The following is a 21,724-nucleotide window of genomic DNA, read 5'->3' as shown; positions in this document are numbered from 1 at the left end:
TCGATGGCGTGTTTATCCTTTGGATGTTTGTCGAGTTCATCCATCGGGTCGAGGAGATTGGCGAGTTGTATCTTTGAGTTGTTGATGTTTCAACTGAACTAACGTTTTGAACTCCTGTGCTAGTGTTACTACTAGCTCCCGTGTTTCCAGTACGTGTTCCAGAATTTTTAGCACTAACTGCAGTGGTACTGACAACTGCAGTGCTAGAACTGACAACTACAGTGCTACTAACAACTGCAGTGCTAGAACTGACAACTGTGCTAGAACTTACAACTGCAGTGATAGAACTAACAACTATGCTAGAACTGAACAACTGCAGTGCTAGAGGAGTTGGAGCTGGAGCTGGTGGAATATAGTTTACCTGATGAGGTAGCGGTGGCGTTTCCAGTACCTCCACTGCCTGCTGTGCCGCCTGAAATAGTCGTGGAAGTATTCGCCAGAGTAGTTACACCTGTAAAAGTCGTAAGAATAGTTACATTGGCAGATATTGAGGTGGTAAACAATCCCGCAGCACTGCTTGACGTGCTCGAGCTGTTAGAAAAGGTCTTACCAGTAAGTAACGTGTTAAGAGTTCCAGTCCCAGTCCCTCCAGCACCTCCACCGCCTCCGCCGCCCGAGGTAGTTGCTCCACTGCCTGTTGTGCCGCCTGCACCACCATTGCCTCCGCCGCCCGAGGTAGTCGCTCCACTGCCTGTTGTGGTGCCTGCACCACCATTGCCTCCGCCTCCCGAGACCGTGGAAGCAAGAATGGTAGATAATCCCGTAGCACCGCTGGAAGTAGTAGTAGGCGACGAAATAACCGCACAGTTTGATGTGTTGATGGTGTTAGTATCGAGAGTAACGGCTCCGGTAAGGGCAAACAGGCCTCCGCTGTCCGTGGCACCGGTCCCTAACGTGATACTGGTTTGTGCAAAGATGTTTCCCTGGAATGCTGTGGTGGTACCTAGGGTAGCAGAGGAGCCGACTTGGAAGAAGACATTGCATGCTTGTGCGCCGTTGGTGAGAACTATGCTGGAGGCCGTTGCGGTGGTAAGTGTCGAGCCGATCTGGAAGACGAAGACGCTGGTTGTTGTGCCGCCGCCATCGAGGGTCAATGTTCCAGTGAGTTGGGCGGAGGTTGCGAAGGTATATGTCCCACCTACAAGGGTTAGGCCACCGAGATCTTGGCCTGTAAGAGTCGCGGTTGAGGCAAGGCCGGCAAGCATCGTGTACTCTGTACTTGCGTCGGCTTGGCCCTGCATGGCGACGGCGTCATCGTTGTGTATAACGCCGTTGACCATAACCGCCGTAAGTCCTGTGATGGATGTTCCAGGGTAAATGCCAACATCGCCATTGATGGTAGTTGGGCCCGTGTTGGTTATCGCAGATGCTCCCAGCACGCCAAAATAGGCATTGGCCCTGAGGATGTACAGACTGCTGAACAGCAGAATGGATGAGAGGTACATATTATACCGATCTTATCAGCTGGCTATTCTGGCAAAAGAGAGCGAAATCGAGTTATAAAGTCTACTGACTGACGCATAATTCTCTCTTTATAGAAAAATCATGCTGTCAAGGGACTGTGAGCCGTTCCATTCTCCATTTAGATCGATGTTATGATCGCGACATGCAGATCGCTCTTAGAAAAGGGCAGAAGGAAGCAAGGGATCTGTTGAGCCGACCAAGGTTGGAGGTGAGTCCATTGGGGGTGGTTGTCACTGGTTGAGATCTAGACCGGGTGTACTCGAGTGTGTAACTTTGTGAAAAACCTAGTTTTAAGATGAGGCGTTCTCATTTTATCGAATCAATCTGTAGCGCCATTAACCCTCATTTCCATAGGGCGTGTTCCTAGCCTATAATAAAAGATCAAAGGAAATGAGGGAATGTTGTAAGGGATGAGGAATTGAACGTATGCTAATTTATAGAGGGCCTGAGGCATCACTATGCTTAGTTAGTACGGGGGAGGGAGGCTAGATAGGTGTGACGAATTGCACCCGATATCAAGGCTTGGCACGTGGTGCCTGCGCACACTATGGATAGGCATGGACTAGTGAAGTGTTACTGTACATGATTAATAGCTAAGATTAGGTTTATTTCTTAAGAGATAGTAACAGCCGAGGAAGGACGGCTTATTGTACAAGGAGCAACTGGGAAAAGATATCAAGACTTTACTTAAGCGACGACCCTCGATGGTTTTGCCTTTAGTCTGACATAAGAGACTATGAATATTAGAGACACTACTTTATACAATAGTCAAGCTCTCACGTGTAAAGCCTTGAAAATTGTTCTCATAAAGCCTATAGAAAGATCCAACCCGGCGATATCGTATGCTTTTCTTTATTCGAGATGAGAAGTCCATCGATCACCGGCATAAATTGCATGTTCCCTCCCTCATAAGTTCGTCTTGCGATTGCCAAGCATTTCAAATCCCCTTCCTGTGTATCCGGGTCATCAAGGATCGCACACATTTCTTGGTCCACGGAGGAAGCACTCGAACTAGACATCGATGACCACCTAAAAGACTGTGGTCCTTCAAAATGGCCACTACGGATATATGCTTCCATTCTCAACTCACAACTTCTGAGTCTGTCAAGGGGAAGTGCCTCGTTGTCCAACAAAACATCGCAGCTTATAATACTAACATGATATAATTTGAAAGTATGCATGTGGTGGAAATGGTGATAGTAAACTGGACAGTCAAGTGACGCCCAAGACCAGCTAGGCGCAATATGCGTAGAGGAAGCAGCGTAACCCTTGCGTGTTGTAACCCAGAGAAGCAGCCTTGCAAGCACTTCTCCAGACCAAAGTCCCGCAATATAATCGCCAGGGTCGTGGGAGGAGAAAGCTTCAGCAATGCCAGCCAGCGCTGTCAATTTATCCTCTTAGAAAGAAAGTCGCCTCTGAGAGTACATTCGGACGATATCCACCCATGCTCTCCCAACTGCCTGATCTCGGATATCTTACGAGACACCATCCAAAGTTCCAAGAAAGCTTCGCGATTCAAGGTGGGCTAGTGCATTGATCGAGTTTCCAAGATTCACGGTTTGCTCGCGGCACAGGTACTGAAAGGTATGAGTAGCATATATAAGTAGTCGTGGAGAAAAGCTGTTCTTGCAACGTCCAAGCTCTTGAACTTATGGGCTCTTCCTCATCATTGTAAAGTTCTTCGGCTCTTAAGTACACAGACGTCAGAGTGTCATCAGGAGCCCAGAAAGGAATCTGAACAGCTGGTTTTGGCGGATTGCGATCTTCAAGAAAGCCTTGAGATCGCTGGTCGCACTTGCTGCGACAATCGTCACCGTCGCTTGCTGATATAACCTACACATAAGCTAGCTCGATTACTTTGTCGTTGGCAGAGTCTTGGAGGATGCGGACAGCGTCGATCCAAAGATATTTTATACCTAGCCACCTCGTTACAATTATCGCGTCTCGAGAACTTTGTGACAGCGCTCTCAGATCTAGCTGTTGTTTTCGCATTTCCAAATTACCAGTCGTCGTAAGGCCTATCTGATCCAGTCCCCAACAATATGACAAAGCGACATATAATCTGGTTGCTCCTTTCGTCTCGACGAGTTTTGGCATGTCCGGATGATCGGCAGGGCTAACATCGATTACTCTTGTCGGCAACATCAAAGGCATCACGCTTGGGCAAGTTGCATGCCGAGGTACTGATAAACCACGTTATATTAAATTGTTTAGTGATATTACGGAGCTTTCTTTTACAGGTTACATACCCACTTAGTAAAATATATTGCTGCGTGGCGCAGGGCCGAAGGATGTTAGTCGGTCTTCCTTTGTGGCTCCCTCCGCTTATTTTTAGTATACTGCAAGCAAATGTCCTACTTATATAAGCAATTATTATCGATTTGTACTTAGATAAGTTCCGCTTTACTAGATTTACTCGCCTATCCTATTACCTAAGTAGCTTGTCGGAGCTAAGACACACAAGAGGTGGAGGGAGCGAGGAGATGGGTGTTGCGGCGAAGAGGGTGTTATGATTTGAACCGGTCGAAGGAAAATATGCCACTATTTCAAAGGCTGTCATGTATGATCTGAAGATTGAGAGTGGAACATACGCTGTAGATTTAATGAAAATCATTGCATTTTCTGCCAAGAGCTCGAACTAGTCCTTTAGAATTAAGGTCGCAGCGAAGGCAGAACTTGCTATCAGCAGGAGTTTCACGATGTTCGATTGAAGTAATAGACAACTAGGGCAATTCGTAAAGTGCTATTTCCAAGACTCCCTATTTTAAAGCAGTTGACCAACCCCGCGTGGGGTAGCAAAGCTCATTCCTTGCTCGCCCCAGTAGCTAAAGCATAGCATGACGGAAAGTTTCTATTGCGAGGGTTGTGGAGGTAAATGAGACGGGGGGGGGGGGGGGGGTAGTTTCAGCTTGAGGTATCAGCAATGAATTTCTGGGACGTGTAAAGGAGGGGAGTATCTAAGGAGAATGCCTTGCAACAAGCGGATGAAGTGATGGGAATCTTCGTAAGTGGAAGTGGAGCTGAGCTGCCCCTCGTTGAGCTGCAGGGAAACCGTGGTGAGGACTTCGTAAACCCTGCACTGTAGTAAGCATACTTGGATAATACTCGTGCCAAAATGTATGGGATGGTAGAAAAGGGCCATCGGCCTCGTATGCTTAAGCATAAGCATCACAATACCAATGCATTGAGTAAGTCACAAGTGAGTTCATTCATATGCTTCCTAGGTAAGCATCCAAACACCTTTTCCCACACCTCAAACTCCAAGCCATGCTCCGCTTCTAAACTCCCGTACTCCAGGTATCCGCTGTGCTTTTAACATACTCATCATCCTTAGTTCTTTAATTTTAGACCCATATCCCTTTCTAGCTTGTCTACTAAGACCTTCAGCGAGCTGGTGGCAACGTTGCGCTCCAGAGCCCGGTCTGGGAAATCGACCAATACAACTTTCAGCGCCGCAATTGCAGCAGTGCCATAAAATCTCAAGAACATCGCTTCGTAATTCTCGACCATCGCTCGCAGAACTACGAATTGTGTCGGTGATGACTGGTCGGGTGGGGTTGAAACGATGCTAGCCAGCGCCTGCCAATAATGCGTAGGAGGCCAGGCATTCGCGAGTTTGGACTTGGAAAAATCTCGAAGGCAAAGGGCAGCATATCCAGCTCCAAGACCCGTCATCCGCGTACTGTGGACCTGTTCACCAACCCAGTGTCCCCCTTCTTTCTTCCATCCCAGTCTCGCACGACCCTCTTCCGTCTTTTCGCTCCCTCGAATACCAAACAGGACCGGACACACAACTCGCATCTTCGCAATTAGAATGTCTATCAGTGGCCGATTTCTCCATTGGAACTGCGGATTTGAGAATACTGATATGGCAATCACACCAACTGGGTCTGCGGCTTTGGGAGCAACGCCAGCTTCTTCGATGAATTGGGTAATAATGGCCTTGCAAAAGACGTTGAGAAGGTAAATGAAGAGGGTGGGTAAAGAATCACCGTTGTGTGTTGCTTGGTCATCTGGTTCGGGTGTTTTAATCATAAAGGTGCTTGGATCGACAGGAGGACTTGGGTGGGTGGTCAATGCCGCTCGTAGTATATCCACGATTTTATTAAGCTATAGAAATGGTCAGTAGGAATTTGCATTTAGAATGGGCGCACTTACGGGAATTCTATTGGCCCCTTTCTCTGAAGTCAGCTGCCCGATTGATTGTCTAAGTGCCCTCCTCATTTCGCCAGTCTTCGTCTTGAGGGCTTTGTCAGCCTTTCCAGCATTGGTAATGAAAAGGCGTAGGTTTTTGAGGTTCTTGTGAATTTCAAGATATCGCTCGAGGCCTGGAAATACGTGCGATGGCGCGGTGGCATTCGAGGTTGGAGCTGTAACATGATTCTGAGGTTGTGGAGGTTTCTGGGGTGCCGGGGCCTGGAATTGAGGGGTTTGCGCAAGCCGTGAAGCTGGAGGAGGTTGTGTTGCGAAAGGATTCGGATTCGGATTCGCCGGAGTTGGTTGGGTTTGAGTTTGAGGTTGCTGTTGCTGTTGGGCTGCTTGCGATGGAGGGGCTTGAACTGGAGGGGTTGGAGCTGCCGGGGGATTTATTATTGGCGCAGGCTTCTGAATCGGAGCAGATGGAGCAGGAGGTGGTGGAGGAGTAGGAAGTCTTGGTGGGAGTTTTGGGATCTGTCGGGCCTTGTTCTCGAGTTCTCGAATGCGCACCAGTTCCACGGCGCGTTCATGCTCGAGATTGACGCGTTGCTCCTCTTGCTCAGTCTTTTGCCGTAGCCGCTGTTGCTCCTGGGTCAACTCGTATAGTGATAATGCTTCTATAGCAATTTCGCGCACTCGCTCTCGTTCAATGTGAGCTGTTGCAAGGGCATCTCGGTGCACATCTTCGCTGTTGCGATTCTCGAAGCGGGTATTGTAGTCGTAGTCGTGCCCTTCATGAATATGGCTCCTCCTCAGCAATGACGGCAGATCATCGTGAGAGGTTTGGTCTCCCATATTATTAACCTTGATTTGGCATTGAAATGGTGGCGATGTTGTGTTGGCGACAAGAGGTCGAGTTTCCTTTGAGGTTGCGATTCTTGATACTTCTGTCACGTATTGCATACCATACAAGCATTCCATTATTCTGCCATTGAAAGCTTGTCTGAATGGGCGGGCGGTGAAACATCAACTGCGGGTGGAGCTGCCAAGCTGCAGGATGACAGAATGACACTGCGCTTCTTAATGAACAGACGAAAAGGGGTTGTGGATGCTGTGAGGTATATACAAGTAGTAACATGCATTCACACGGATACTACTGTTATATGTTATAATTCCCTTGTATTTGATTTAGATGAAAGGTCATAATTACATAGCTAAAGTACCTCAGAGTACCCATTTAGACCTCAAACTATCGCCTTATTACTGCAGATCAGTCACGTGTCTCGTATACCATCTAACCGCATGCATCCTACGTCCAATCCCAAGCCGGGAAGTGTGCAAGTGCAACGCAACGCAACTTGAACTCGGCCCAAACGAACTCAGGCCAAACACCTCTATCGTTAGTCAATACAACATCTCCTCTCCTCCTCAACTCCTCCTCCACCACCACCACCACCACATTCCCTCCTCCACATCCTCGAATCGTCGAGAAGCACTCCTTCTATCCTTGATCCTCCTTCACATCCTCTCCTTTCGCCCTCCTTTGAATTCGATCGCGGAAACAGTCCTTCGAATTGCACTACGCAACGCAACAACCAGCCAAGCCATACCAGATATACCCACCAAACCATAAAATCCGCACTCGACGTGCTACTCCGTCATGGAGCACCAACAGAATCAACCTCAACCACCACCTCAGGGTGGTGTGCCGGGCCCAACTGGCCGCAGACTACACATTGCCCACCGAAGAAGCCCGTCTGAACTGACGCCTTTGATGAGCATGTTCTCGTCGCCTGGGAGTAAGTCTCTATCTATCTCTTCATCTGTCGTCATCGGATACCAAGTCAATAATCACTATGCTAACATACATCCTCCGATAGTGGAACAGCTCGCCATACAACAACAGATCGAGCTGCTTCAACAACAGCAGCAGCAAATCCAAGCTACCCACCAGCAATATGTCAACATGGGCATGATCCCACCAACCCAGCATCTGGCTCCTGGTGGAGGGTATAACCCCATTCAGCCCCAGATGCAGAACCTGTCCCCCCAAAGCGCATACCAGTTCCCCAACCAGATGCAGCAACAGCAGCCCCAGATGAATGCTCCCATGGGCGCTCCTACACAACCCCTATCACATCGTCGTAATCAATCGGCACTGCCCAACATGGGCATGGGTCCACCACCAGCTCCATCCTCCGGGGCAGCGGGCGCTTCTTTCGGAGATTTTGGAGGACACAACCGAGATGCGAGTTCTGTCCGCGGAGGTCGTGGGGGCGGACCTCCCGGTGGCGGCCATCAACGTCGCCACTCTCTTGCCTTACCTGAGGCCAAGAAGGCAGCAGAATTAGCACAACAAAAACGAACCACCTCAGGATTCCAATTTCCAATTCCAGGCACAACCGGTGGCACACCAACATCTGCCGAGCGCACCGAAAGTCCATCTGGCGAAGATAAGAATACCGCGCAGAGTCCGTTAGTGGGAAACCATGTCGTCTCAGGTGCAAATCTTCGTGCGCGAGGAAGTGGTCATGGTCGAAGCCAGAGCATGGCCGTGGGAGCGAACAATAGAGGTGGTTCTTCCATGCGCGGTGGCGGCTCATTCCAATTCCCCCCAATGCAAGCTACACCTGATGCCGGCGCAAGTGCCCAAGGACAAGTACAAGGACAAGGCAATGACTTCCAGAGACGCGGAAGCTCTACAGGCCACAACAGAAGCTCGTCACGCAACTTTGAGGGCAACTGGAGAAACCAGCCCCCACAAGGCCAGGTGCCACAGGATCAGCAAGGTCCAATGGGCAATTTCCAAGGCCAGGGGCAGCCACAGGGCGGTTTCCAGCCTGGACACCGTAATCGCCCCTCCATGAACCAATCTATCAACAATATTGGCAACTTTCAGTATGGCGCTCAGCCTCCAATACCTGGATTGCCCCAAGCCCAGATGGCTCTCATCCCACAGCATATGTACCCTGGCCAAACATTGAATCCCCTTCAGATGCACCAGCTCCAAGCACAGATTCAGGCTACTCAGATGAATGGACATGTTGGACTTCAAGGTAGCCAACACGCTCCTCAGCTCTCTGCACAGCAGCAACAGCAGCAGCGCAAGACTCTTTTTACCCCTTACCTACCACAAGCGACACTCCCTGCTCTCCTCGGTGATGGCCAACTTGTCTCTGGTATTCTCCGTGTCAATAAGAAGAACAGAAGTGATGCCTATGTGACAACTCAAGATGGTCTTCTCGATGCAGATATTTTCATTTGTGGAAGCAAAGACCGCAACCGTGCTCTCGAAGGTGACCTTGTTGCCGTAGAACTCCTTGACGTGGATGAGGTTTGGGGTCAGAAGCGCGAGAAAGAAGAGAAGAAGAAGCGCAAGGATATTACTGATACCAGAGGCGGTGGATCAACAAATGGCAATAACAACCAGTCGCACCGTGACAACTCGACCAATGGCGATGATCAGCCCAGTACTGGCGAGGGTACGATCCGCAGACGTGGCAGCTTAAGACAGCGCCCGACTCAAAAGAAGAATGATGATGTTGAAGTCGAAGGACAGAGTCTGCTCTTGGTTGAGGAAGAAGAGGTCAACGATGAGCAAAAGCCTCTGTATGCTGGTCACATTGTTGCAGTCGTTGAACGTGTCGCTGGCCAGATGTTCTCTGGTACCCTTGGCCTGCTTCGCCCCAGTAGCCAGGCTACCAAGGAGAAGCAAGAGGCTGAACGCCAGGCTCGTGATGGCAACAACAACCGCCACCAAGATTCCAGACAGCAAGACAAACCCAAGATTGTCTGGTTTAAGCCAACTGATAAGAGAGTTCCACTGATAGCAATTCCCACCGAGCAAGCTCCTCGTGACTTTGTCGAGAAACACATGGACTACGCCGACAGAATCTTCGTTGCTTGTATCAAGAGATGGCCAATAACCTCTCTTCATCCTTTCGGTACTTTGGTTGAGCAGCTTGGAAAGATGGGTGAGTTGAAGGTCGAAACCGATGCTCTACTCAGAGACAACAACTTTGCTTCTGATGAATTCTCGGATGCTGTCACTCGAAGTGTAGGTCTGGACGACTGGTCTCTTGCCAAGGAAGACGAGACTGCCATTGCTGCTCGCCGAGATTTCCGTGAAGAAAAAACCTTTACCATCGATCCCAACGGTGCCAACGAGCTGGATGATGCCATTCACGTCAAGACTCAAGATGATGGCAAGTTCGAAATTGGTATCCACATCGCCGATGTTGCCCACTTCATCAAGGCAAACTCCCTTGTTGATCGCGAGGCCAAGAAGCGGGGTACAGCTGTGTACTTGATGAACAGAGCCTGCGCGATGCTGCCACCAAAGATCTCTACTGAGATTTGCTCCCTAACACCCGGTCAAGAGCGATTAACTGTCAGTGTTGTCTTCAAGGTGAACGCTACCACTGGTACTGTCTCCGATGACGAGACATGGGTAGGAAAATCCATCATCAAGAGCTCTGGGAAGCTGAGCTACAAGGATGTTGATGCGATTCTGGCCGGATACACTGATACCAAGCTCGAAGGAGCCGAGGTCAAGGATATTCAAATCCTTCATGTAAGTCGAAAAGCCTCAGGGTGTTCCCATTTACTAACTCGTTGCAGGCTGTTGCGCAGAAATTCCGCGAACAACGTCTCGGAACCGACGGTGAGACCATTGCACCCCTGAGACTCATTTACCAGCTCGACGACGAGAATGTCCCAGTCGAGCATAACATTTTTGACTCTACCCCATCGCATGAGTTGATTGAAGAACTGATGCACAAGGCCAATGCCTACGTTGCGCAGAAGATCTCGAAGGGCTTGCCTGAGAAGGCACTCCTCCGCCGCCAAGGGCCTCCAAACCCTCGTCGACTTCAAACCTTTGCCGATCGGATGAACAAGATTGGCTACGAGATTGATACGACCAGCAGTGGAACTCTGCAAAACAGCTTGTTCAAGGTGGATGATACTAATATCCGAAAGGGTATGGAAACCCTCCTAGTCAAGACTATGCACCGAGCCAGATATCTCATCGCTGGCAAGACCCCGCCACATCTTTACCCTCACTATTCTCTGAATGTTCCCCTCTACACTCACTTCACCAACCCATCCCGGCGCTATGCCGATCTGGTCGTTCATCGCCAACTCGAGGCTGTCCTTTCCGAGGGCAAGATCGAGTATACCGAAGACCTCGAGACTCTCGTCAAGACTACCGAGTCGTGCAATACGAAGAAGGATTCCTCGCAGAATGCCCAGGAGCAAAGTGTCCACATCGAGTCTTGCAGAATTATGGACAAGAAGCGAGAAGATGCTGGTGGTGAGCTCATCAGTGAAGGAATCGTCATCTGTGTTTACGATTCTGCCTTTGATGTCCTTATCCCTGAGTATGGTTTCGAGAAGCGAGTTCACTGCGATCAGCTGCCACTGAAGAAGGCAGAGTTCCGCAAGAATGATCGCATTCTGGAGTTGTACTGGGAGAAAGGTGTGCCCTCATCAGCATACGTCCCCGAAGATGAACGCCCCAGGGCTGGTGCATCTCAACGGATGACCAATGCTGCCGCTGCAGCAAAGCAAGCTGCCGTCGCAGAACGCGCCAAGAAAGAGCACGAGGAGGCTCAGCGCAAGCAAATGGAGACCGGTACGATATCGACAGATGATGTCGATGCCCTCTTCGATGATGAGGATGATGCTTCCGATGTCGCCGAGAGTCTGGCTGGTGTTTCACTTGCTGAACGCCCAACTCAGAGCGTTCCTCCATCTCCTACCAGGAACTCTCTTACTGCTACCGGCAACCTTCACCGCACTCGATCGGAGTCCAAGGTCCCAACCAGCGAGTCTATCGATGCCAAATTGAGCCTCAGGGAGAAATACCTAAAGCTCTTCACCCTCCGAGAAGAGAATGGGGAGTACATTCAGGATGTCAAGGAGATGACTAGAGTCCCCGTGATTCTGAAGACCGATCTCACAAAGAGCCCTCCGTAAGTCACTTTAGGCCATTCAAATTGCTATTGCTAACATGTCTATAGATGCCTCACCATCCGCTCTCTTAATCCCTACGCCCTTTGAGAGATTACCAAGCAATTACATCGCCACTTACTTTGACCGCGGATTGTCGGAAGTATCAAACCCGTGGAGCAGATTCCTCATCAGAATCCGTGCAGTCGTCGGAAATGTTGTAGAATGGGAGGAATGTTGACGGGCAACATGGGGAAGGATACCGGTAGAATTAATTTTTCATTTGTGTAAGATTGTACCTGAAATAGTCGTGATGGGGATGCTGGCGAGGGAAAAGTCTGTGCTTGCACCCATTGGCGGGGAGGGGAGATAGGCATTGCGAACATATCAATGGCTTGCTCACTGTGTATTTCTTTACTTGAGCGGTTGCATTTATAGTTCTTAGCGTGAATCACATATTACACAAGGCGCAGTCTTAATACTGTATGGAAAAGTGCCTGAATTTACATTTACTTGTGTGGAAGTGGACATGTGTTGAAGTATATACTCAACCTAGGACGACTTTGGATGAGATAAGATTTCGCCGTTCTTTTCATTGACCAGACCTGCTGCGGTAGTGAGTCCTCGGCCTTGGTCTTATCTGAGTGGCATTAGCATGATCAGTAAGGAGTGCTCACGGGACGAAATGAAACATGGCGCATATTCCGCGTTGGATGCGACAGCAAGTGTCGAGTCCGACGGCAGCTGGATCTTCCGTACGCCTTGGCTATCTTGGCAGAGCTAGATGGAGTGGGATTTCATGACCATTTATCTGATTTTGGACAATTGATGTTCGTCCAATGTTGAACTTCAGGCGAGGGCGGGTTTTAAGGCCTGTTCTCAAACGCGGCTGAGACGAGCCCCCTTGTCTTGCTCCCTCCCCTGTTCCAAGTAAGCGACGGATATCACAACTACCATTATGCCACTGCGTGAAGTTTTCTTTTAATGGCCGCATGTGGATCTTGTGTGCTTATATTTATGCCCTTGAGTGGCCTCTTATTGGCTGCATTGTATATTCCCTAGCAGCTGGTTCCAGCTTCCAATAAGGTTGTCCGCTGTCTGATCTCTTCGGATGATGAGTCTTCCTAGCCAAGACTTTGTTTTTAAGCTTACTGTAGCTAAGCATACATCCTCCTCGGTCAAGCTCTGTCCCGTGAACTACCCAGGGTTTCCGAGGCTAGGCCTCCTCTTTATTAACCTTCTCTCGCTCCATGTTTAGACCGACTTACCACCACCACCACCTACTTTCGTTGCTTTTGTTCTTACGATACCCATTGAAGCGCTGGTTTGCTTTCACAAGACAATCGCTCTCACTCCTTTTGTTAATTCTTGGTCACGTCTAATATTCTTATAATTTTCTCTCGTTATAATTGATCAGGCTGGCCTTGTCCATATATATACATTCTTCCATTACACGATACTACAAAAGAAAAGACTCGTTCGAATCGATATTACACACAGATACATCGAGATGCCTAGCATAAGAAAGGCGTTAGGGGTTGTGGCTATTGGGATGGTGACATTTACTTCTGCTTTGCCGGCGATGCCAAAGCTTAGTCCTCGACTGTTGAAAATGTTCAATTTGGTCGAGAGACAGAACCCTGCGACAGGTCTACCAGATGGAATCACAGATACGGACATTCTTCAGTTGTGAGTTGAGTCAAGAGTCAAGAGAGCAGAGCGTGCTAATGTTTTTCAGTGCCCTCACTTTGGAATTCCTCGAGACAGCATTTTACCAGGAAGGGTTTTCGAAATTCGCCGACTCTGATTTCGCGGCATTAGGTCTTCAGTCAGCAGACATCACGAACTTGAAGTCGATAGGAGGAACTGAGCAAGTACACGTCACGACATTATTAAGCGCCATTGCAGCAACAGGAAGCAAGCCAGTAGCTCCTTGCACATACAATTTCGGACTTACAGATGCTGCGAGCATGGTCGCCACAGCCAGTATCTTGGAGAATGTGGGAGTTTCCGCGTACGTTCCTCTTCATTGTCAATTTTATTTATGATGAAAAGAAAAGACTAACACAACATAGATATCTTGGCGCTGCACCACTTCTCAAGTCCCCAGCAATCCTCTCCGTCGCCGCATCAATCGTCACAATCGAAGCCCGTCACCAAACCTTCATCCGCGTTGCATCAAAAGCAGCCGCCATACCCTCACCCTTCGACACACCCCTCGGCGTCCGCAACGTATTCACGCTGGCAGCAGGGTTTATTTCCGCGTGTCCAAGCGGTTCCAATCTAGCCGTCACTGCATTCCCCGCGTTAACGATGGCTGGTGGTGCAGGTGCAACGGCGAAGTTTGCGGCAGGTCAGAGCCTTGCGTTGAATAGTACCGCTTCGACCGGTGCGACGTTCTGCGCGTTCACGAATGGAGGTTTAGCTGGTGGAACGGCCTTTGTGCCTTTTGCGAATGGAGCTTGTACTATCCCGCAGGACCTGGCAGGTCTAACTTATGTCAACTTGGCCAATGCTGCGCCCGATACTGGCGTGTTGACTGATGCTATTACTGTTGCTGGGCCTATGGTTATGGCTGCTTCATAGATGGAGTAGCACAGTATGAGTGACAAGGTAGCTTGGGTGGAACAAAAGGCGTCGAGGTTTTGCCTAGAAGTGTGTTGGTGGCAAAATAGAGGAACGGGCATAATTACGCACATTGGCTATTATTTAGTGCGTTTATATGGTTAATATAACCATTAATCATATTCGATTCTGACTTTACATGCTGGTCATGCCATCAGTCCTTTTTTCTTCCGGCCTATTAGTACGTATTGCACGTGAATGTCATTGTGGATCGGGCCCCTTTGAACTCAAACTTAGGTACAAACTTAACCAAAGCTGGCAAATACTGTCTTTTTCAACTTACTCATTTCGTTGTTGATTTTATTAACTCTGGTAATACCAATTCTTTTTGACGGGCTCGTTTGCGGTCTGCGCTGTTAATGCTGCGGAATGGATCGTGGGGATAATCTAGTGAAAGACACCGTTTTGGCAGGTCAAGTGAGGTTATAGAGTTCATACCATTGCTGATATCAAGAAGGCTTAGCGTTAGACTGCCTTGAGCACGCTGAAGCTTCTCTTCATTTAATCTCATCTAGGAGAAAAGCCTTTGCTAGGACAGCTTCCTTAAAGGATGACCCTCGTAGCTATAGCCTATCCCGTACTTCTTAACTTCCCCTACTAGCTCAAGCCAAGGCCGGTGTTTCCAAGAGAATCAATAATTTGCAACTTCGCTCGCTAATTCCTTTCTACACTAAATTCTCATTCGTTTCGCAAACTGCCGCCACAAGATCCTCTATGCTTCTAGTGCGATCTGAAAGCTATCGGGCACCCAATGCAAACAAGTACCATAGCAATAGGTAAAGGTATTATGATTTCTCATCTCGAAATCCCTTCTCCGATCAGAGTTGCACACCTTCCGTTATCTTTTTAAAAACCTCAATCCCCTCTCGGCCAAACGCAGTCCCCACGCCTACGGCTGCAGCTCCTACGCTTCTCATCCTAGCAAACCCCGCAGCGTCACTCACTCCGCCTATTCCTGTAAGATTGTAGCATCAGTATCGTCCAATTGTAAGCCAATCAGTAATTCAATCTGGAAACTTCTTCTCCACCATCCCAGACATAACTCCAAAGACATTCAAGAGAGCATATTAAGTAAACAGATAAAAATGTGGAAACATAAATGAGATACTCGGACGAGATAGTAAGTTCACGTACCAATGATAGCAATTTCCCGTATTCTTCCATGCCGGGAAGCATCTAGCATACCCCGAATCGTCTTCACATTACCCAGCGCCAGCGGATGAAGAGCCTCTCCGGCCATGCCACCGATTCCCTCTCCATTGGCTGAGCCTAGCGCCGGCTTGCCGTCTGCGCGGAGCACCAGACATGAACCTAGTGTATTCGTAGCAGTGATGAATGAAATGGGACACCTCGAGCTCTCAAGGGTTTCTGAAGCTTCTAGCGCCTCGATCAGCGCGTGGAATTGGTCGGGGTAGGTGTATGGTGGTGTTTTTATCCCGACGTGTAGGGATGGGTGATTTGTGGATTGAGCTAGTGATTTTGCTTTTCCGATAGCGAGTATATATCTAGAGGTCCCGGAGTTAGCACTGCATGAGTTGGAGTTTGTGCATGGGCTTTAGTATCTCGGGACTCGGATCATGGGGCATTTTTCCATGGTACTACATTTTTCATTTTTAAAAGAAATTGATTGCATACTCAGCTAAAGATCTCGAGTCATAAGCTGGGGGAGGCTTATCAGGAATATTCGGGCAGGAAAGATTAATCTCCATCATGAGTTGCAATCCCGGTGCCTTTCGCTCATGTAATGTCTTTGCCATGAATGTATAGCCTGTAGCAAGCAGGCAAAGCCAAGTCAGTTTTTACATTTAATCAACAATTCTAGCAGGACGGAATTCTCGAGACAGCTAGAAAGGCTTAGAGAGGAAAAATTGGTGGGGGCATTGCGTACAACGACCAACTTCCTCGGTTGTACCGGTCACGGAAACAATAAACGGCTTCGGAACTGGATTAATAAGAATCCCAGCATCGTTCATACGGACCAACATTTCCATATAAGATTCAAAAGGGATCGGACTATAACCAAGCGTATTAAGGCTATTCCCCTCCAAGGCCCTTACTTCACCCCGTCCTTCAGCACCGCTAGTATCGACAGCCGCTGTCGCATGGCCACGAGTGCTAGAGAAAAAAGTGTATTGATGTGTCGACGAGTGCTGGGCGAAGCTAGACCAGAGAGAGGTGCGGATTGTGACGGCGCCTGTATAAGGGCAGGAATACAGAGCTGCGAGGTCTGCTTCTGTAGTTGCCCAGGGGTTGGAAGAGTTGAGGAGAGGGGGGTGGATTTGGAAGGGTGGGAGAGACGATAAAGACATTGCAGGGGTAGAGGAAGAGGTAGATATGCCGTCCTAGACACGAAGATGGGAAAGCTGCACCTGACTCTGGGTAGGTATGAATGTTTCAAGTACTCTATATAGAGGAGAGATGAATAGAAGATGGTTGGATGCTGTAAGATAAGGTTGTCCCTATAAAAGTGGGTCATAGGGTTATCAGCCCGTCCATAAGGTAGACTTTCATAAGGTACTAAATATGATAGAGACTAGTATAAAGAAAGGGAATTTCAAACTAATAGCGAATCAAATAGCTGTAGCAAATAGTTGAACATATTTATAGTTCATCATTTCTGTCGATAACCCTTTTTATTATACAAAGGCAAAATATCTAGGAGGAAAGAAGTATCACTCCTGCTATAGAAGTGAAGTGAAGTCCATCTTTGCCTCTTGATTAGACGAGCACGAGCACCAGGGGTTTGGTAAGGCTATGGGGTAGGTTCACGTAATGACCCTGTACCTCCGCATGGAGTATAACAATCCTTCACAATACAACACAGCCACGATGACTGTTGACCGATCTTTGAGCTCAGCCACCTTCTCCGCACTATTAGCACTCTAGCAAGCTTGCTTCGACCAGATCATTTAAAGGACAATTACTCGTTCTCATTTACCTGAACTTCTGATGATGTTTGTTCTACTTTTCGATCAACTTGACACTGTGAAAAGTCATGTCGCCTAGCTCAAAGTCCATGTCACATCTGCTATTACTACCAGTAGACATTCAAATCCTAATCATCCCATACCTCGACTTCACCTCTCTCATCTCACTTGCCCAAACCGCTCAACTCTTTCGAGACCTGATAAATGCCCAACGCCGCCATTTCGTCGGGCGCCTGCTGGAAATAGAATGCCTGCCAAAGAATGGCGGTGAAGTGACCCTCGATCTGCTCAAAGTCTTCCCGCCAGCCGTCCGATATGCATGTACACGGTGCCTGAAAATCCTCCCCCACACAAAGTTTGACAACCATGCTCTCCTGCGTCTGCGCTTCCGCAAGCCACCGCCCGAGTCTCGAGCCGGGAAGCAGCTATGCAGCTGGACGAGCGGCGATGCGAAAGCACAAGGTCTGAAAAGACAAGGGGATTTGGCAAACGACCGATTTGAGAAGTGGATGGCACGAGAGCACCCTCTCGTCTTCGCGCCTACACCAGAACTCAAGGAAGAGTGTAATATCGGTACATGCCGCCACCGGCGAACGTGCAACGAATGCAAATTCCAAAGCGGCTTCTGGGCCCAAAACTTCAACCTTACCCGGGGCTGGCGTCGGCAAAATGGCAATTGCAATCAGAACGTAGGGACCACTGTGCCCGTAATCAAAAGCCGGCAGGTGTTTACGTACCATGATGCATCTGAGCGCTTTTTCCCCGGCTTGTTCCCCTACACGGGGGACTTTCCAGCCAGACGCAGGATGTACCGTGAGTATCTGATCGATTGCCAGCCCTGGTGTCTATACACAACGCGCTGTCCGGGCTGCGAACGCTGGCAGGAATTCGCAGCGTTCAGACAGCCGCGGATGCCAAAATCCCGGCCTCGAGACGCGCCGGCGTGGGATGTAGGGGACTGGGATGCCAAGGTTGAGGAATGGAGATGTAATGGTTGCGTTGCGGCTGCTGAGGGAGAACAAGAGCTGGGGAGGCAATTGGTGGGGTTGTGGAAGACGCTGGCAGGGTCGGAGGTTAAGTGGCTTGAATATTGCCTTGTAGATGGCTGGCGCTACGTGGGTCATCTGGAACGTGAGAACAAGGAGTTCTCGTGGAAGTATGTTTATAGGAGGGCGCGAGAGGAATCCCAGCTGTGGAGACAAGTACCTAGTGTGGGGGAGATTGGGAAGATGAGTGATGAGGCGAGGAGAGAGATGTACGGGATTTGGAAACAATATCTTCAGGAGCATGACGAATGGCCGGCAGGGGACTTGATAAACAATCCGTGGTTCAAGGACTGGACATACGGGTATGAGGCAATAGAGAAGAGGGCAGCGTTTTTGAGGGCGTGTACAGATAGGGTGGAAGCTGATCCGGGGATGCTGGTCGAGTATGCTTTGAGAGGAGAGGGGTACGAGGCAATGGTAATGTCTTACTAGGTGGGATAGAAGCCGGGGGCATATTGTCTGCGGACGAGGAGGGCACGGTGCTGTGTAGAGTACCTACCTATATAATGACCATATGATAGCCATCTGAGTAAAATACAACATTTGTGGATGAATTGCAACAAGAAGTACACTTACCTGCCCTTCTTTCTTTCTCATAAAGTATGCGCAGTCGATGGGACCGGGTATTAGCACAAGGCTGTGCCCAGAAGAAGAACAGAGATGGGCTTTCAGCTTTCAACGTGAAGGTCGTGACTACAGTAAGGGAAGGAGGAGGAAGGAGGAGGAAGGAAGCATAGAAACACCTTTTCAATCGCGCATACATTCCACATACGCAATGCAAGTAATAGAAATGGGATACGAAAAGATCACCGAGTAGGAGAGCGGGGAATGCGAGACGAGGACAAGGCTGAGGTGGATGAAAAATCTTCAAGCCTCGTTCGTCTCTCTTCTCTCATCCGATTTCGGCGCCGCCTTGAAAACGCAGACCACCGCATGACAGTACGGGAGTGTGTGGGGATGCTCGCATGTTACGAAAAGATTTTCACGTTGTATCTCGGAGCAGAGCAGAGGAGTAGATGGAGGGAGAGAGAGAAAAAAAGAGTCGATTTTTGCTGTCACTCGTCTCACTCGGAGGAAAGCGGAGAGGACTTCCGCGGGGTGAGCTCATGCAAGTACGGGGGGTTTACAGGGAGAGCTCACAGGCAGGACGACGCTAAATAATGTGGTACAGTACGGGGGCTCGGGGGGGCACGGTATCGGATCGCACCTCACTGCATCTCGCTGCATCTCACTAGCCATTGACGAATCAGCGTCGGACGATAAGATGGGTGACATTGGGGTTTTATCAAATAAAGAGGCTGCCACATGTACCGAGGAGAGATTGACAGGATGTGAGATTCAGTGAGAACAAGTAAGAGTGAAGATGGCCGTAATAGTCTGGTCTGGACGTGGGGCAGGACAGGGTAGGTCGATGAGGCGTCCTACCACCGATTGCGGCGCTGGCTGGGCTGAGGAACTTCATACTAGGGGGGGGAAGAGAGAGAGAGAGAGAGAGAGAGAGAGAGAAAGAAATCCCCGGTATGAGGGAGAGAGTTTGAGACTGAGTGCTGAGTAGTAAAGCTAAGAAACACACTCACTCCCCATTTTCCCATTTTCTCTTCTCTTCTCTCCTCCTTGCATCAAGCAGCTCGAGGTGCCTAGCTAGCTCATATCATCCCATCCAAGCTTCAAGCTCCCCCACTACCTACTAAACACCCTAAGGTATCCATCCATAAAAGGTCCTCTTCCCCTCGGTCCTGCTCTTCAGACCACTTTCTTCTGTTACAAAATACCATCTCATACCTTATATTCTACACTTACTTGCAGACTTAATACCCAATTGCTTCATTACACACAAAGACAGACCGACCATAGCAAACATGTCAAACCTTCCCTCCGAGCCCGAGTTCGAACAGGCCTACAAAGGTATGTCCTGAACCATCTCATCCCTTCCCTTCCCCTCCCTCCCCTCTTCTGCCCCACCGCAACTCAGACTGACCTCATCCCCTAGAGCTGGCCTCAACCCTCGAAAACTCGTCCCTCTTCGAACAACAACCGGAATACAGAAAAGCCCTACAAATCGCCTCGATCCCCGAACGCATCATCCAGTTCCGCGTTGTCTGGGAAGACGACAAGAACCAAGTACAGGTCAACCGCGGCTACAGAGTCCAGTTCAACAGTGCACTGGGTCCTTACAAGGGAGGATTGAGATTCCATCCTACCGTTAACTTGAGTGTGCTCAAGTTCCTGGGCTTCGAGCAGATCTTTAAGAATGCCTTGACCGGACGTAAGTTGCTTGCTTCTGAACACGTGATACCGCCCCTCTCCTCTCCTTCCATGTGGATTAGTTACTAATAATACGATCAACAGTAAACATCGGCGGTGGTAAAGGTGGTGCCGACTTCGACCCAAAAGGCAAATCCGACAACGAGATCCGCAAGTTCTGCGTGTCGTTCATGCGCGAGTTGTCCAAGCACATCGGCGCTGATACCGACATTCCAGCTGGTGACATTGGTGTTTCGCCTCGGGAGATCGGATGGTTGTTTGGTGCTTACAAGGCGGAGACGAAGAAGTGGGAGGGAGTGTTGACTGGAAAGGGAGGATCGTGGGGTGGGAGCTTGATTAGACCTGAGGCTACGGGATATGGATTGGTTTACGTGAGTCTTTCAGTTGTTGCGTTGCGTTGGTACAAGTAAGCACTGTAACTCAACTGACATCTACACAGTACGTAAACCACATGATAGCCCACGCAGGCCAAGGCTCCTTCAAAGGAAAAACAGTAGCCATTTCCGGCTCGGGCAACGTCGCGCAATACGCAGCCCTAAAAGCGATCGAGCTGGGCGCAACAGTCGTATCCCTCTCGGACTCCAAAGGCAGCATAATCGGAAGCTCCATCTCGCCCTCTGAAATCCACGCCATCGCCGCGCTGAAAGTAAAGCGTCAATCGCTGACCGAGCTGAAAAGCGCACACAAGTATATCGACGGCGCGCGCCCATGGACGCACGTCAAGGTGGACGTCGCACTGCCGTGCGCGACGCAGAATGAGGTGTCCAAGGAAGAGGCAGAGGCCCTCGTAAACAGCGGCGCGCGCTTCATCGCCGAGGGCTCGAACATGGGCTGCACGCAAGAAGCGATTGACGTATTCGAGGCCCACCGCAAGTCGCACAAGGACAAGGCCATCTGGTACGCGCCGGGCAAGGCAGCCAACGCGGGGGGAGTAGCAGTGTCCGGGTTAGAGATGGCGCAGAATTCGCAGCGGATGAGCTGGTCGAGCGAGGAGGTGGATGAGAAGCTCAAGGGGATCATGGAGGAGGCCTTCAAGATCGGGTTGCAGACTGCGCAAAAGTATGTCAAGGGTGGTGAGGGGGAGTTTCCTTCGCTGGTTGCTGGGAGTAATATTGCGGGGTTTGTCAAGGTGGCTGCTGCTATGCATGCGCAGGGTGATTGGTGGTAGATGCTTCTCGCTGGGACGAAGGCATAGCATGATATGAAGAGTTTTGGGATACATATGTATATGGTAGAAGTAGGTTATCATATCAGGGCTTTTTTTCTTTCTTTCTTCCTTCCTTTATTTCCTATTAGGATAGATATCCC

The 21,724-nt window shown here is 49.4% G+C and overlaps 7 protein-coding genes across 7 annotated transcripts; 4 read left to right on the top strand and 3 right to left on the bottom strand.

The window, feature by feature from the left end:
* Nucleotides 1-362: 362 nt before the first annotated feature.
* LHYA1_G008919 (uncharacterized protein) lies at nt 363-1,445 on the bottom strand (the record flags this gene model as incomplete). Its single annotated transcript, XM_031153836.1, has 1 exon — nt 363-1,445. A coding segment is annotated over one exon (1,083 nt), but the record flags the coding sequence as incomplete, so codon positions are not given.
* Nucleotides 1,446-4,794: 3,349 nt separating this feature from the next.
* On the bottom strand, nt 4,795-6,456 carry GLE1 (Nucleoporin; the record flags this gene model as incomplete). Its single annotated transcript, XM_031153835.1, has 2 exons — nt 4,795-5,574; nt 5,623-6,456. The coding sequence occupies 2 exons, from the start codon at nt 6,454-6,456 to the stop codon at nt 4,795-4,797; spliced, it is 1,614 nt and encodes a 537-aa protein (XP_031001129.1).
* Nucleotides 6,457-7,261: 805 nt separating this feature from the next.
* On the top strand, nt 7,262-11,664 carry SSD1 (Virulence protein; the record flags this gene model as incomplete). The annotated part of the gene is made up of 4 exons (XM_031153834.1): nt 7,262-7,400; nt 7,482-10,174; nt 10,222-11,576; nt 11,625-11,664. The coding sequence occupies 4 exons, from the start codon at nt 7,262-7,264 to the stop codon at nt 11,662-11,664; spliced, it is 4,227 nt and encodes a 1,408-aa protein (XP_031001133.1).
* A 1,399-nt stretch (nt 11,665-13,063) lies between these two features.
* rds1_0 (Protein rds1) lies at nt 13,064-14,139 on the top strand (the record flags this gene model as incomplete). The annotated part of the gene is made up of 3 exons (XM_031153833.1): nt 13,064-13,242; nt 13,292-13,567; nt 13,629-14,139. 3 exons carry the CDS (start codon nt 13,064-13,066, stop codon nt 14,137-14,139), a joined length of 966 nt encoding a protein of 321 aa, XP_031001132.1.
* An 857-nt stretch (nt 14,140-14,996) lies between these two features.
* pyrD (putative dihydroorotate dehydrogenase A (fumarate)) lies at nt 14,997-16,487 on the bottom strand (the record flags this gene model as incomplete). The annotated part of the gene is made up of 4 exons (XM_031153832.1): nt 14,997-15,133; nt 15,313-15,683; nt 15,814-15,946; nt 16,067-16,487. 4 exons carry the CDS (start codon nt 16,485-16,487, stop codon nt 14,997-14,999), a joined length of 1,062 nt encoding a protein of 353 aa, XP_031001135.1.
* Nucleotides 16,488-17,173: 686 nt separating this feature from the next.
* On the top strand, nt 17,174-18,583 carry LHYA1_G008914 (uncharacterized protein; the record flags this gene model as incomplete). The annotated part of the gene is made up of 1 exon (XM_031153831.1): nt 17,174-18,583. One exon carries the CDS (start codon nt 17,174-17,176, stop codon nt 18,581-18,583), a length of 1,410 nt encoding a protein of 469 aa, XP_031001134.1.
* A 1,427-nt stretch (nt 18,584-20,010) lies between these two features.
* Nucleotides 20,011-21,584, top strand: gdhA (NADP-specific glutamate dehydrogenase; the record flags this gene model as incomplete). The annotated part of the gene is made up of 4 exons (XM_031153830.1): nt 20,011-20,056; nt 20,142-20,417; nt 20,501-20,787; nt 20,856-21,584. The coding sequence occupies 4 exons, from the start codon at nt 20,011-20,013 to the stop codon at nt 21,582-21,584; spliced, it is 1,338 nt and encodes a 445-aa protein (XP_031001131.1).
* Nucleotides 21,585-21,724: the final 140 nt, after the last annotated feature.

Source organism: Lachnellula hyalina (genome assembly GCF_007821495.1).
Source record: "Lachnellula hyalina strain CBS 185.66 chromosome Unknown contig00283, whole genome shotgun sequence".
Classification (NCBI taxonomy): Eukaryota; Fungi; Ascomycota; class Leotiomycetes; order Helotiales; family Lachnaceae; genus Lachnellula; species Lachnellula hyalina.
This window is presented reverse-complemented; position numbering and strand designations above follow the sequence as displayed.